At 40.4% G+C, this 14,909-nt stretch overlaps 1 protein-coding gene across 3 annotated transcripts in view; it reads right to left on the reverse strand.

Moving 5' to 3' along the window:
• CCP110 (centriolar coiled-coil protein 110) overlaps positions 1 to 13,345 on the reverse strand; it is a 26,898-nt gene extending 13,553 nt beyond the window's left edge. For 2 of the 3 annotated variants that reach the window (XM_047780386.1, XM_047780385.1), the window contains exons 1-5: positions 13,120 to 13,345; positions 10,994 to 11,139; positions 8,634 to 8,789; positions 6,033 to 6,161; positions 1,342 to 2,992 (exon numbers count right to left, since the gene is read on the reverse strand). In XM_047780386.1, coding sequence (XP_047636342.1) covers positions 1,342 to 2,992; positions 6,033 to 6,161; positions 8,634 to 8,774 — 1,921 coding nt within the window. In that variant the 5' untranslated portion in view covers positions 8,775 to 8,789; positions 10,994 to 11,139; positions 13,120 to 13,345. The remainder of the gene's footprint in view (positions 1 to 1,341; positions 2,993 to 6,032; positions 6,162 to 8,633; positions 8,790 to 10,993; positions 11,140 to 13,119) is intronic. The other variant, XM_047780387.1, reaches the window with a different exon arrangement.
• Positions 13,346 to 14,909: the final 1,564 nt, after the last annotated feature.

Here is a 14,909-nt window from a genome sequence, read left to right on the forward strand (position 1 = left end):
AATGTGAGAGTTCCTGTCGTGGCTCAGCAGTAATGGGTCTGACTAGTATCCATGAGGACACGGGTTTGATCCCTGGCCTTGCTCAGTGGATTAGGGATCCAGCGTTTGCTGTGGCTGTGGTGTAGGCTGCAGCTCTGATTCGACCCCTAGCCTGGAAACATCAATATGCCTCAGGTACAGCCCTAAAACAAACAAACAAACAAACAAACAAAAAAGAGTTGAAATGTCTGTTTCTAAGAACTTGATTTCCTTGATTTACGGGTCTTCCATATCAGTAATGGGGAATGTTTCAACAATTTACTGTTAATTGGTTAACGAATCCGACTAGGAACCATAAGGTTGCGGGTTCGGTCCCTGCCCCTTGCTCAGTGGGTTAACGATCCGGCGTTGCCGTGAACTGTGGTGTAGGTTGCAGACACGGCTCGGATCCTGAGTTGCTGTGGCTCTGGCGTAGGCTGGTGGCTGCAGCTCCAATTCGACCCCTAGCCTGGGAACCTCCATATGCCGCGGGAGCGGCCCAAGAAATGGCAAAAAGACAAAAAAACAAAATAAAACAAAACAAAAAACCAATTTACTGTTAATATAACACCAGACTTAAAAGAAATCTGAACTGATTTTCACTAATTAAGACACAATCCTTGAAACACTACTCACAGAGCCTTATTTGACCTATTTTCTCTCATAATTTGATGTCAAAGTGTTTACATAAGGGTCAACTACATGAACATCTCACTACAAATGACGGGACAAATTGATGAAAATATTAGAAACCACAGTCCAAAAGGAAGACCTCAGGAGTTCCCGCCGTGGCCTAGCGATAATGAATCTGACTAGAATCCATGAGGACAGGGGTTCGATCCCTGGTCTTGCTCACTGGGTTAAGGATCTGGCGTTGCCGTGAGCTGTGGTGTAGGTCGCAGACGCAGCTCAGATCCCGAGTTGCTGTGGTTGTGGCAGAGGCCGGCAGCTACATCTCTGATTCGACCCCTAGCCTACGAACTTCCATGTGCCATGGGTGCAGCCCTAAAAATTTAAAAAAAGGAGAACATCACAACAATACACAGGATTAAAACTATGAATGACGTTCCACGCAAGAATTGTTTCCTCCAGTCAGTGAATAGTATTCTAACACCAAGTGGATTATGAACGATTCCTAATTTAAATAAGAAAATCTCTTAAGAAACCCTAGCAAATGGTGATAAACTGTAGCTAATTAGGCTCTCTGATAAATGAAATGAAGTCCCGTGATGAAGAGATGAAAAGTTATTATTCTCTAAATTGTGGATTGCAAATATTACAAAAAGAGGCCATCTGCTTGTCAGATAATAGACACTTTCTTACCTTTAGAACTACTTTCCAAGATTTTATTCTTGTTGATGTAGGCAGATCCCTTAGGGTATCTTTTCTCTGGCAAATGCTGCCGTTCCTGTTCAGCTATTCCAGTTGCTATGACATAAGGACAGTTTTCTTTTTGCAAATTATCAATATCTAAATCGAGTCTCCGTTTAACTTTCTCAAAACTGTTCTCCAAAAACTGTTCATTTCCACAGGACACGGTAGGGGTGTCCATCTGCTGTCTGGTATTCTGGTTTTGCATCAGTAAAGGAGACGGGTTTTTTACGTCATAAGACTTATTCAGCTCCATTTGTAAATTGCAGGCGCTTTTCTCTAACAAACTGGCTGACTTGAGTCCACTCACAGTTCCGAAGTTTTGACTCGCTACACACTGACTGGCGGCATACGGCTCGTGCAGCCTTTGCGACGCAGGACATGGAGTGTCCGTTGCGTGTGGTCCTCTCCCCTCAGACGTTAACTGACCTCCCAGGAGAGCAAGTCCATGAATAACTTTATTTTCTAACTGATTTCCTGAAGATTGACGTACCTGACTGGACTTCCCTATAACCATTTCCTGTATGTCTTCAGACGTAGTTTTGCTGACATAAACCTTGCTTGAACAAACTCCCGTTAAATCAACTGGTAACTTTGGCACAGTTTCAGGTACGCTTGTTTTTTCTTCCGTGTCTTGAGCAACTAAATCTACTGCCTGTTCTTTTCCCTTGGGACTTAACTCACAAGCATTTATGGGGTTATTGATAAGAATATGACATGCTGACGACGGCCGAGAACGCCTTCGATGCATTTTAGGACTCAGGCTTGGCTCTGGGCTAGGTAATTTGGCATAGGAACCAGTAAGACTCCTGATAACATTATTTTCATTAACAAAAGTGGGAATGCCTTTAAAATCAGAATCAGGCTCTAAAACGGTGGAATGACCCGTTCGTACGGGTATGTCCACTTTAGAAAAGCTGCCTAAAACTGATGTATTCACGCTGCTTGCTTGAGTGGAAGCACCTTGGAGAAGAACATTGGATTTATTAAGGCTTGGTTTGTCAGGAATAACTGAACCACAGTGTTTGCCTATCAGCGGGGGCTTCTCCTTGACATAGTCAGACACTTTATCAGCATCATTTTCTTTGTCTGAATGACTTTCATTAACACTCCACTTTGCACTACTTCGAAAACTGCGTCTAGACTGCTCTCTTTCTATATATTCCTTTGACTTTTTCATCAGGTTCTGAAGACTCATTATGTAGGGATCTGGAGCAACTTCTTCCAAAAGTGGCAGATCCCGTTCTTCATTTGTTGGAAAGAGACCATCAGAAATAAGTGTCTCTTGTGTAGCTGTTGAGGTGGTCTTTACAGAAGGTTCGTTTTCTGCCTGGCTACTATTTGAACTGTCACATTGCTTCAGATAACTAAATTCTTCTTTGTCCCTAGCTAAGTTTATCCCATTAGATGTAAATTGGTCCTCATTATTCAAAGGCAAAATTCCAGTTATCTTTTCAAACTTTGCTAAAGTAGAGTGCTCAGCAGGGCTTGGCAAGATATTTGGAAATGCAGCAGGAACATTCAAGTTTCTGACTTCGGAATTAGAGTTAACTGTTTCAGTCTCCCACTGCTCAAAATCACTGGCATTAGGTGCTTTTCGAACCTGAAAAAGGAAATTTAAAAATTAGTGTTTCTTCTCCACACAAAGAACCTCTCATTTCATTGCTTTCCTAAGTAAAACTGAAATGGAAGATTCAGAGTTCTAACGTTCAAAAACACAAACAAAGACTAAAGTGAGCTTTTCTATGGTATCTATAACCACATGGAGCTCAAATTATGATAAAAAGCCTCTACTGGTCATCGCTGCCTATTTATTAAAAGATTAATTAAAAGAAAAAAAGGAGGAGTTCCTGCTGTGGTGCAGCAGGATCAGTGGCATCTTGGGAGCACTGAGATACCATTTGGAGCCTCCGCCCAGCACAGTGGGTTAAGGATTTGCCTTGCCGCAGCTGTGGCTTAGGTCACAACTGCAGCTTGAATCTGATCCCTAGCCTGGGAACTCCATATGCCACAGGAGTGGCAAAAAAGAAAAAAATTTATTTTATTTACAAATTTTTTTAAAAAGGGAGTCCCCTTAGCAGGTTAAGAATCCAGTGTTGTCACTGCTGTAGCTCTGGTCACAGCTGTGGCACAGATTTGATCCCTGGCCCAAGAACTTCCTCATGCCATGGGCCAAAAAAGTAAATTATCTAATCTGATACAAATATGACATATGTGCATATATGCACACATACATTCACATACCCATGGCAATTTAATCTTGAAATAAAAGCATTTTCCTCAACTTTCCTCTGGTTATACGCAATTAACATCACCACCTGCTCCTCTTATGAAAACTATCTCCTGGGGATAACAATGTATAAGATAAATAGCAAGTAATTAAATTTCTTACATAAATGATTTCTCTTTAACAAGAACTAACTTGCTAGGGATACTGATTAAGCAAAAATAATTCTGTACTAGGACTCCTGCCTCCCATATCCTTAACTCCAAATTTTAACTAAAACCCTTCCATATGATGAGACACATTTGTGGTGACAGCTCAGCAATATAGCTTAATACTTACAAAAAATAAGAAAAACTTTCAACTTAAAGCTTAACTCACTAAAGCAAATTTCAACTTGATTAACTGATGATTATTTGAAACAGCAATGTGGAGTTCCCACTGAGGCTCAGCAGAAAGAAAGAAACCCAACTAGTGTCCATGAGGACGCAGATTCGATCCCTGGCCTCACTCAGTGGGTTAAAGGATCCAGCATTGCTGTGAGCTGTGGTATAGGTCGTGGATGCAGCTTGGATCTGGCATTGCTGTGGCTGTGGTGTAGGCCAGCAGCTGCAGCTCCAATGCTACCCTAGCTGGGAACTTCCATGTGCCATGAATGCAGCCCTAAAAAGGGAAAAAAAAAAAAAAAACCAGCAATGGGTCCATGAGTTTTTTTTGTTTTTTTTTTTTCATTTTTTTTATTACTCAAATGAATTTATCACATCTGTAGTTGTACAATGATCATAAGGGTCCATGAGTTTTTGAACAAGCAAAATAAATTAAAAATTTGAAAAAGATGAGAACAAGTATGTACACAAGAGATCTAACAGGAAAAAAACAAAATTACATTGTCTCTAAATAATTTGATTTTGCAGAAGAATAAAAAGTGAACTCGGATGCCTTCTAAAGATCATACAAGGATCTCTGAAACTGGCAGAAATTATCATATAAATGCAGACTCCAGAATTCTGAGTTTTAGAGATTTTTAGGCTGTGTTGTACTTTCTTTTCCTAGAGAATATGGCCCTATTGTTTCACATTACAACTCCCCAGACATAGAATGGTTTCCAGGTACGACTGTGCAATAAACAGCACAGCAAGGTCTTCCTGGTCACGACCTCACACCCAAAATAAAACAAAAGGGATTTACATTCATGACACATTTTCATAGGTTTAAGTCAAGTAAATTATTTCTTCAAAATAGCTAAACATTTCGCATTTGTAATATGCAGCAGCCATGCTTTAGTATGTCACTTTTTGTACAGCCTTTGGTTAGACAGTTTAAAGAACAGCCAAAAAACTAATCAGAGGATCACAGGTTTTACAGGTAAAACAGGCCTTAGAAATCTGTATGTATTATATAAAATTTCTCTACACAATTAACTCATTGTACCTGTTGTATGAGGTAGAAAGTTTTCTAACTCAACAACAACCTCATTAGTAATATCTGATACATTCCCTCAATGGACCGAGAATGATATGCCATTTTTTGTTCTAATAATAGGAAACATCTAGTAAATAAAAAACTCACCCTTACTGTGCTACTCATTGTTTTTTCAACTCAATATGAGCAGTAATTATACTTTACAAATTAAAATCTACTACCTACAGAGAAATGAAGGCAGCAGTTGATGGGAAATATCCTAAGGCTCCCTGTACATGGATCATCTAGTACAAATCACACAAACCGCACACCCCTAAGATTATAAAAAATTTAAAAGATGTAAGCAGCGAAACAGTGCTATAAATGGCAGAAATTAAGTGTTTTATGTAATTCACTGTTTTTCTTTTTAGTGCAAAATGATCCTAACCTTAAAACAAATTATTTACACAAGTTTAAATTTAAATAAAAATTACTGCAAAAGGAATAGATGTGTTGTTTAAATAGTTTCAATTGTATCTAAGATGCATCTAGGCAAGTCTATTATCTCATCTAAATTGCATTTGTGTATCTACAGTGCAGAATTTTCACCAAAAAAGAAAAATGGGGGGGGGGCGGTTATTTGCTTTAGCAGAGAATGAAAAGAAGGTCATTGAGTCAATAGTCTGATTAGTTCAGAGGTAAACTACAATGGCCAATTCTAGCATTTTGTCACTGAGAATTCAATGTTTTTAGAGTCATAAGACACACACAATAAGCCATTATATTCTGTGTATGGGCTACTGTCTAAGCACCCTCTGATTCAAGTACTGAGCATCACTAACAAGCAAGTGAATTTTCTCTGGAGTAACTGAAATGGAATATCACAAATTACGAAGCTTCTCAAACATTAACAGTATACTGGTACTAACTAGTAAGGCAAATTTATTTCTGAAAAATTATCATCAATGCTTACCTCATGATTTCTTAAGGGTAATTTAAAAGAGCTCAAATTACACACCTGAACATTTTCAAGAATCTCCTGGACACGAGTCAGTAAAGCTTTCTTCCTATTAACCTGCTTTCTTGCTTCTATCTCAAGTGCTTTCTGTTTTTCTTGTTGCATTTCCTTTCTTTTCTCAATATTAAGCTGAAAAACATTACAAATATGTAATTATTTCTCATAAATATAAAAAAACCATAAAATCATAAAGTTTTGAACCAGAATGATTAAAAATGTATACAACAGGTAAATACCGTGAAAAAACTCTGCACAGTGGTTGGGGAAAGTGACTGGGCTGGAACATGGGAGCTCTTTCTGCGGGAGGACAATGTTATGTGTGGGTGTGAGTTATAAATGGATGCCACGTGTTAGAATTCAGAGAACTTCAACACTTAAGAGCTGTGCCTTTTATTGCAAGTAAACTCTCAATTAAAAAATATTTTTTAAAGAAAAAAAAAAACCTGTTCACTTATCAAATGCTCTTAAATGAGAGACAAAATTAACCCTTTTGGCTACTGCTGAGCTTTTCATTTGGTGACGTCTGACTTCACTGGGTCAGTTAGAGTCTTCAGTTTCTAATCCTCTAATCAGTATACATTTACCTCTTTGCGACCTCAAGAAAATGCCCAAAGGTTTAATGATGAAAGAAACAGTGCAGAATTTTCACCAAAAAAGAAAAATGGGGGGGGCGGTTATTTGCTTTATTTGCGGTTATTTGTCTACAAAACCAGAACACATATTTAAGTCCACTTCTTTGTAACCTCCAGTAAAAATATAATGTACCTAAAAAGTTGCAAGCTTCTAAGCATTATATCTTTTTACAGTGGATTTAAATCTTAATTACCAAGTCCTGGGACCTTTAGTCACATGTTAATGAGTCAAAACTTTAGACTTGTGCAAAATGGAAAACTTGTATAAAAAATTATTTCAAAGTTGCAATATCTGACTATCGAATGCAACATAAAAATGTAGAGTAAGGTCCACAAACATTAGATTTGACTCATAAGTAACTAATGAAGTCACAGAACCTAAACAAGGCTTAGACATTTTGGCTCATATTAATCTAATCAAGTGATATATCATCCAACAGCTAATAAAAATATTTTCAATTTTTTCTTTTTTGCATGGTAGCAAAGAGTCATTCCACAGTTTACTTTGCTAATCGGAAAAGAGAACATACATCTTTGGGAGTTCCCGTCATGGCTCCGTGGTTAACGAATCTGACTAGGAACCATAAGGTTTCGGCTCGATCCCTGGCCTTGCTCAGTGGGTTAAGGATCCGGCGTTGCTGTGAGCTGTGGTGTAGGTTGCAGATTCGGCTTGGATCCCAAGTTGCTGTGGCTCTGGTGCAAGCCGGTGGCTACAGCTCCTATTAGACCCCCTAGCCTGGGAACCTCCATATGCCGAGGGAGCAGCCCTAGAAATGGCAAAAAGACCAAAAAAGAAAAGAGAATATACATCTTTAAAGAGTCATCTGGCAGTCATCACTGTAAAAGCAAGTGTTCAAACTAAATAGCATTAGTAGGAGTTCCCGCTGTGGCTCAGTGGTTAACGAATGTGACTAGGAACCATGAGGTTTCGGGTTCAATCCCTGGCCTCGCTCAGTGGGTTAAGGATCCGGTGTTGCCGAGAGCTGTGGTGTAGGTTGCAGACGCGGCTCGGATCCTGAGTTGCTGCAGCTATGGAGTAGGCCGGCGGCTATGGCTCTGATTCGATCCCTAGCCTGGGGAACCTCCATGTGCCACAGAAGCAGCCCAAGAAATGGCAAAAAAAAAAAAAAAAGAAAAAAGAAAAAAAGAAATAAATAAAATAAATAAGTAAATATCATTAATAGAGGAACACCTACACACTAGGTAACTTCTGATTTAAGTGAATATGAAGTACACAGCATCATCTCCAAAGAATAAAAATATTTAACCTGACTCTAACCAATTTTTTTTTAATTGAAGTAGAGTTGACTTGCAATGTTGTATTAGTTTAACCAAAGTTTTAGGCTAATTTCTAGTTTTTAGGAACTACAGAGATTGGAGAGTAAGTTAAATATTACCACAGAAGAACAATTAAACAAATCCAAAATATAAGGCATTCTACAAGATCTCTTTGAAAATTTAGTATCATACATAAGCTATTAATGAGAATGGATAAACAACAGGTCCTACTGTATAGCACAGGGAACTATATCTAATATCCTATGATAAACCATAATGGAAAGAATATTAAAAAAAAGAATGTATACATAACTGAACACTTTGCTATACAGCAGAAATTAACACAACATTGTAAATTAACTATACTTCAATGAGAAAAAAAAAGAACTTGGGAGTTCCCATCATGGCTCAGTGGTTAATGAACCCAACTAGTATCCATGAGGATATGGGTTCAATCCCTGGCCTTGCTCAGTGGGTTAAGGATCCCGCACTGCCATGAGCTGTGGTGTAGGTCGCAGCTGTGATTTGGATCCCGAGTTGCTGTGTCTGTGGCATAGACCAGCAACTATAGCTCTGATTCAACCCTGTTGAAATACACATGGGAACCTCCATATGCCGTGGGTGTGGCCCTAAAAAAGAAAAAAGCAAAAAATAAGAAATGAATAAATAAATTAAATTAATGAACACTTACCAGTGGAGAAAGTACAGCCACTCCATGGAAGCGAATAAGTGAGATGCTTTCAGACTGGACAGGTAAAAAGCTCTCTGTGGATAGTGGTGCTTCTCGGATCCTGGCAAGACTTTTCTCACAAAACTTCTCATACTCCTCCATCTTCTCACAATCACACTACAAGAAAGGAAAAGCCATTTTTAATGTGTTGATAAAAATAGATCTTAATTTATTTGGAAATATGGAAATATTCCTATAATTCCTATAATTCACAATTATAGGAAATATTCCTATAATTCACAATTTCTAGAAAAGACTTCAAGACCCTGCCCAGTTAAGCCTTGCTTCATATACGAAATATTTCTGAAGATTCTGTATATAATTCAATCTTTAAATGATTAGTTTAGAAAAGTACTAAGAACTCAGCAACGACACCTTCTGAAAGAAAACAAAGTTCTATACCACCTAACTAACTTCTGATTGTAAAATAGAATATTATCTTTTCTTTAGCATGACTTAATTACACAGCACAAGAAAAACTAAATAATACAAAGGTAAGAATGCCCTTATAGCTCCCTCCCAAAAAAAGACAAAAGGGTTAGTTAAATAAAAAAGGATATTTACTTTCAAAAGTTCTTTTTCTATCATGGAATTCAAAGTCTATGACTTGCATATCTTAAGAATATCATTTGAGGAGTTCCCTTTGTGGCTCAGGGGTTAACGAACCCAACTAGGAACCATAAGGTTGCAGGTTCATCCCTGGCCTCGCTCAGTGGGTTAAAGATCCAGCGTTGCCGTGAGCTGTGCTGTAGGCTGCAGATGTGGCTCAGATCCCAAGTTGGTAAGGCTGTGGCATAAGCCAGCAGCTGTAGCTCCGATCTGACCCCTAGCCTGGAAACCTCCATATTCCGTGGATGTGGCCCTAAAAAGCAAAAAAAAAAAAGAAAAAAGAAAAAGAAAAGAAAAGGAATATCATTTGACTCCATGATAACTGGCCAAATCAATCAGAGGTGGCAGTTGGAATCTACTGGCTCGCTTATTAATTCTACTTTATTGTTGAAAAGTGGAACCATCACCAAAATACTTAATCAGCCCAGCAATTTCAGCGAAACTGTGATGGTGGCTATGAAAATACAAGGTAACTCGGAAGGATTAGCTACCAAATTCTTTCATCTAGCAAGCATTAAATATTTGATTGCCTGTTTCCATAGCATTATGTCTGGCATTGTTTCCTATAAATAAACAAGGGAAAGTAAAAAGGGAGCTATCAGGGGATTCATAACCAATAGGGATATGAACTGTGAAACAGAAAAACAAATACAATAATGTTCCTTTAGTTCATTTTAAAACAATTAACAAAGGAAAAAAAGAGGGGGGAAGGGAAATTCAATTCATGACGTGGGATAAGCAAAGATGACATAAGATACAATATGATACTGTCCTAAGCTTCAAGGTACTTAAAAATTCAGTACACTAAAGTACCAGGGACAAATAAAAGCACAACTGGAAATGAAGAAAAAATATATTCAAAATTATGATTAGACTATGAAAAAAAAGACACATTGATTCTACTTTTGATTCTTACTAAGAGCAAAACTTCTTCCTACCATCCCATCGATTTTAATTATTTCTATATTCAGTTTATGCAAAGTGAGTTTAATTTCAAAGAAATGATTTTCTAGAGTATAAATGAGGTTATTCTGCAAACTTATATTCATAAAACAAGCAAAAGTAAAAAACAAACACAACACCTTACTACGTGATAACCATTTAGCAAGGCCTCATTGTTTAGTCTGGAGTTCAATGCCCATTATGATATTTTAACAATCAAAATAGGCAGAAGCTAAGAAGATATAAGAGAAATTCAAATGACACATATCTACTAAAAGACTTCAAAATATTTTTAACACAACCCATGCATCCAGCATTACAAGAAACAAAATAGATTACTAATGCAATCAATGTAATATACTTCCAATGGGTACACAAAACAAAGGAGGAAAGGTCTGGGAAATTTAAGGAAATAAAATATCTCTATGGCAATAATTTTGTATTTCTTTCAACAACATCATGTATATGCCTCATTGCTTCGGAAAGTAAAATCTGCAGCCTTTAAACAGTACATGTTTGTCAAACATATTATAGACATACGGCCACATAATATTATTACAGCATGACTTACAGCTTATGATAATGCATTAAACATCCAAATACAAGTCTAATATGATGACTCTGGAAATTACCAAGTAATCCGAGAACATGATTGGATCCTTCTTATCCTTTAGTCTCAGCTTGCACGTCCCCTCTTAGCCCATCTCAATCACCCCTGCATCATTCGCTATCTCCTTACCCTGCTGTTTCCCCATTTTCATAGCACTTACCACTATCTGAAATTATCTTGTTTATTTCCTCGGTTCTTGTCTGTCTTCCTCCACCAAAATGTAAGCTCCATAAGCATAGGTACCTTCTCAGTCTTGCTCACCACTGCATCCCCATTACATAGGACAGTGTCAGCACACAACGGGCACTTGATAAAAATATTGAATAAATAAATTAGGATAATTAGCTCAAACAATAATGTAAACCAGAAAAAAGAAGACAGTGGCTATACAGCCAAGAAGCTAGCAAGGAAGAATGGAATTTAGCGAACAGTCGTTTCATGGGTGACCCTATGCTCAGAGAACCTGGTACCTCTAAACTGCAAAGGCAACCGTTTAAAAAGTGAGCGACGGTCTCCTACATAATTAAGCAAGAGAGCACTTAGTTTCTCATGCCACAATTACCTCTGTCAGCAGAGTTTTATTTTAAGGGAGGCTTGATTACAAAGGCCACTCCAACCACAAATCTACAGCCCCATACTTAATAATTTGTTGGCTGCATCAAGTTCAGACATGCCTTGTTTTCTCCATGACCATGATCCTTCCTTCTCCAAATGAGCCTCTTTGCAAACCCCAGACTCATGATTCTGCTACCTGCTCCTCACCACAGTTCTATCAGAAAGGTTGCTGAAGGTAGTGGTAGAAGTAACACAGAACACGATTTGATTTTAGATCTTAGCTGGTTGTTCACCCATCAGTCCTCCCAAAGACAAACTTCTAGTAGGGGCGATAAAGGGGCAGGTGGGATTTCCCTGCTGGCTCAGTGAGTTAAGGATCCCGTGTTGTCACTGCTGTGAGATGGGTTCGATCCCTCGCCCTGGAAATTTCACATGCCACATGCACATCCAAAAAAGAATAAAGAAAAAGCAAAAAATAAATTAAGAGGGAGTTCCCATCGTGGCTCAGTGGAAACTAATCTTACTAGCATCCATGAGGATGCAGGTTTGATCCCTGGCCTCACTCCGTGGGTTAAGGATCCAGGGTTGCTGTGAGCTGTGGTGTAGGCCGCAGATGCAGCTGGTATCCCTCATTGCTGTGGCTGTGGCTGTGGCTGACAGCTGCAGCTCTGATTGGACCCCTAGTCTGGGAACTCCCATATGCTGCGGGTGTGGCTCTAAAAAGACCAAAAAATAATTAAAAAATAAAGGGGAAGGTTTCTTGGGCACACACTAGCTATATGTTCATGGCAATTCACTTATCACCTCCATGCCTCAGTTCACTCACTGGTGAAATAGGAATAATCAGGATATCTGTCTCGAAGGAATTCTGTGAGAATTCAATGAACTAATACATTTATGGCAACTAGGATGCTGCAGGACAGGCAGAAAGCATCAATAAATGGGAGAGGTTTTATTATAAAAAAGCTGATGATGACTATGATTTTTTTCACTAGTTTATGAACTCCTGGAGATCAGCAACAGTGTTTGGTTCCTGGTAAGACTCAAATTTAACTCAAAAACATGGAAACGGGGACAACAGCTTCCTCCTTCTACTGTGTCCAGACCCCTCCCCATTTATATCAATCTCGAGGCACCTGCCATTTGCCCAAATTGGAGGTAGGGAACGGGGATTACAACCAGATAGAAGCAAGGGATGGGAATCATCTAGCAGCATCAAGGGCAAAGAAGAGAATTTGCTTTTTTATCCTCAGGCTTATGCTCCCCCAGAGAGTCGCAAAGGGAGAGTAAACAGCGCTCCTAAGGCCTTTGGCTGGTGATAACCGGCGTTCAAAAAATGTCCAGTACACACCCTGGGGACCAGAAAAAACGGTCCAAACAGTTTTATCAACAGGAGGTGGTTCCCCCGCTCTGGCCCGAGTTTATTTACCTGGGACCCTCTGCAATCGCCCCAGCGCCCCACGCCCACCTCCCTCAACTCCTCGGATAAAGCTCCATCCCGAAGGCCCTCCTGGTGGTACCAGCATCTGAGCATCACCTCCGCGCCGGGGGCCACGGGTGCCCCGCCGCCGCACATGTCGAGTCTTTCCAGGGGCTCGAGGCCCGGGACCCTGGCACCTGAGCTCGGGTTCCATCAAGAGCCCGCCCTCAGCTCCTCCGCGCGCCAATTCCGCCCGCTCGGCGGCCTCGCAGCCCAGACCCGCTGAGTCAAGCCCCTTCTCACGCACACACCTGATCTCCCACGACCGCGGTAGCTTTCCTCCCGTCGCTCCGGACCTTGGCAGGAAACAGAGGGCTCAATTGGTACCGAGCGAGAGGAGCTCCGTCCGCCGCCGCCTTCTCCTCCTCCTCCCCGCCATATTACGGGTCTCAGGCGGCAAAGCGGGCTCCTGGCAACCGCCGCCGCCGCCGCGGCCGCAGCAGCCAGCCGGACTCCACCTCTCGGGGCGGCACTTCCGGCGGTTGATTCCTGGGCCGTTGGAACTGTTGGGCCTCCAGAAAACTACAATCCCCGAGATGCTTTGCGGGGCTGGGTACGCGTCTCCGCCCAGAGATGGAAGGCGTAATACTTAGAGAAGGTGCCGGTGCACGCTGGGAGGCGTAGTCTTTATTGCAAACTCTCAACTTTTTGTTACGTTAGGAACGCTCTTCATATCTGAAGCTCCCTGAAATATTCCTTGAAGTTGTTTTTCACTCTGTATAGAGATAACTTCTTTCTGTATAATCGTCGGAATACCTACAACAGTCACCGAATTTTTTTCTCTATAAATAAAAAATTACCGAATCCTAGACGCCAACTCTAAGCCTCAAATCCCCATCATTTTGCAAATCAGTGGGAAAATACGTCGGAGAAAAGAAGGTAACAAGCTCAAGATTGCAGGAATAGCTCAGAATGTTTTGACAAAGTGCTCTATTGAAACATGTTACCACCTTTTCAAAATATGATTTAGAAGCTAGCCCCTTTCCACTTACTAAATCGGCCTTAACTTCTGCGTCTCTCACTGACCCTCTTTCCCTGCCTATTTTTGCATATGTAAAATAAGAGTTTTAAAAATGCCTATCACAAGGGAGTTTGTGAGGAACATCTGAGATAATTCTTCCAGTGCCTTGTACAGAAGCCCCACTATTAGCCCTTAATAGGAGAAGTAAGGTTAGGAGAAGGAATAGCAGTAGAAAAATCACGGCTTAAAACTAGGGTGGCATGGGAGTTCCCTTGTGGCGCACCGGAAACCAATCCGACTAGTATCCATGAGGATTCGGGATCCATCTCTGGCCTCGCTCATTAGGTTGAGGATCCAGCATTTCAGCGACCTGTGGTGTAGGTCACAGACGTGGCTGGGGTCCGCTGTTGCTGTGGTTGTTGTGTAGGTGGGCAGCTGAAGCTCTGATTTATTTGGGCCCTAGCCTGGGAACTTCTATATGCCGGCGGGTGTGGCCCTTAAAAAAAAAAAAGCAAAAAAACAAAAACAAAAAAACTAGGGCGGCATGATATCTGTCCTGACTCGGTCATTATCGGCTCAATTCATTTCACTTCTCCCGGTCTCAGTTTCATCGTCCGTAAAATAAAGGCATTGTTAACATCCTTTCTAACTTTATAATCCGATTTGCCTCCTTTGCGATGCTATTTCATTCCCTCAGAATCGGAAAAAGCCTTTTAAAGTCGACTGAATTTAGTCTTATGAGATCATACCTACCCATTGAGATCGTTGTGAGAATAAATGAGATAACGCATAAAAGCAGCTGCAGGCACGGAACTGGAACATGGTTATCTCCTCTATAAATGATAGCTGTACTCCCTAAAACTAGTATTTTCCCCCACGAGAATGTAAACCCCATGAAAGCAGAGAACCTGCCGGTCCTATTCACTTGCTGTTGTCCTGGGCATCTGGACTGGTGTTTGCACATCCTGAACTGAATTACTAAATAATCCAAACCTCTTCAAGATTTCCTGGGAAGTTTCCTAGAGGGCAGAATGGAGTCATTAAACTCTTTTCCAGTCCTACCACCGTAAGACTGCTCTC

This window comes from Phacochoerus africanus, chromosome 5, assembly GCF_016906955.1.
Source record: "Phacochoerus africanus isolate WHEZ1 chromosome 5, ROS_Pafr_v1, whole genome shotgun sequence".
Classification (NCBI taxonomy): domain Eukaryota; kingdom Metazoa; phylum Chordata; class Mammalia; order Artiodactyla; family Suidae; genus Phacochoerus; species Phacochoerus africanus.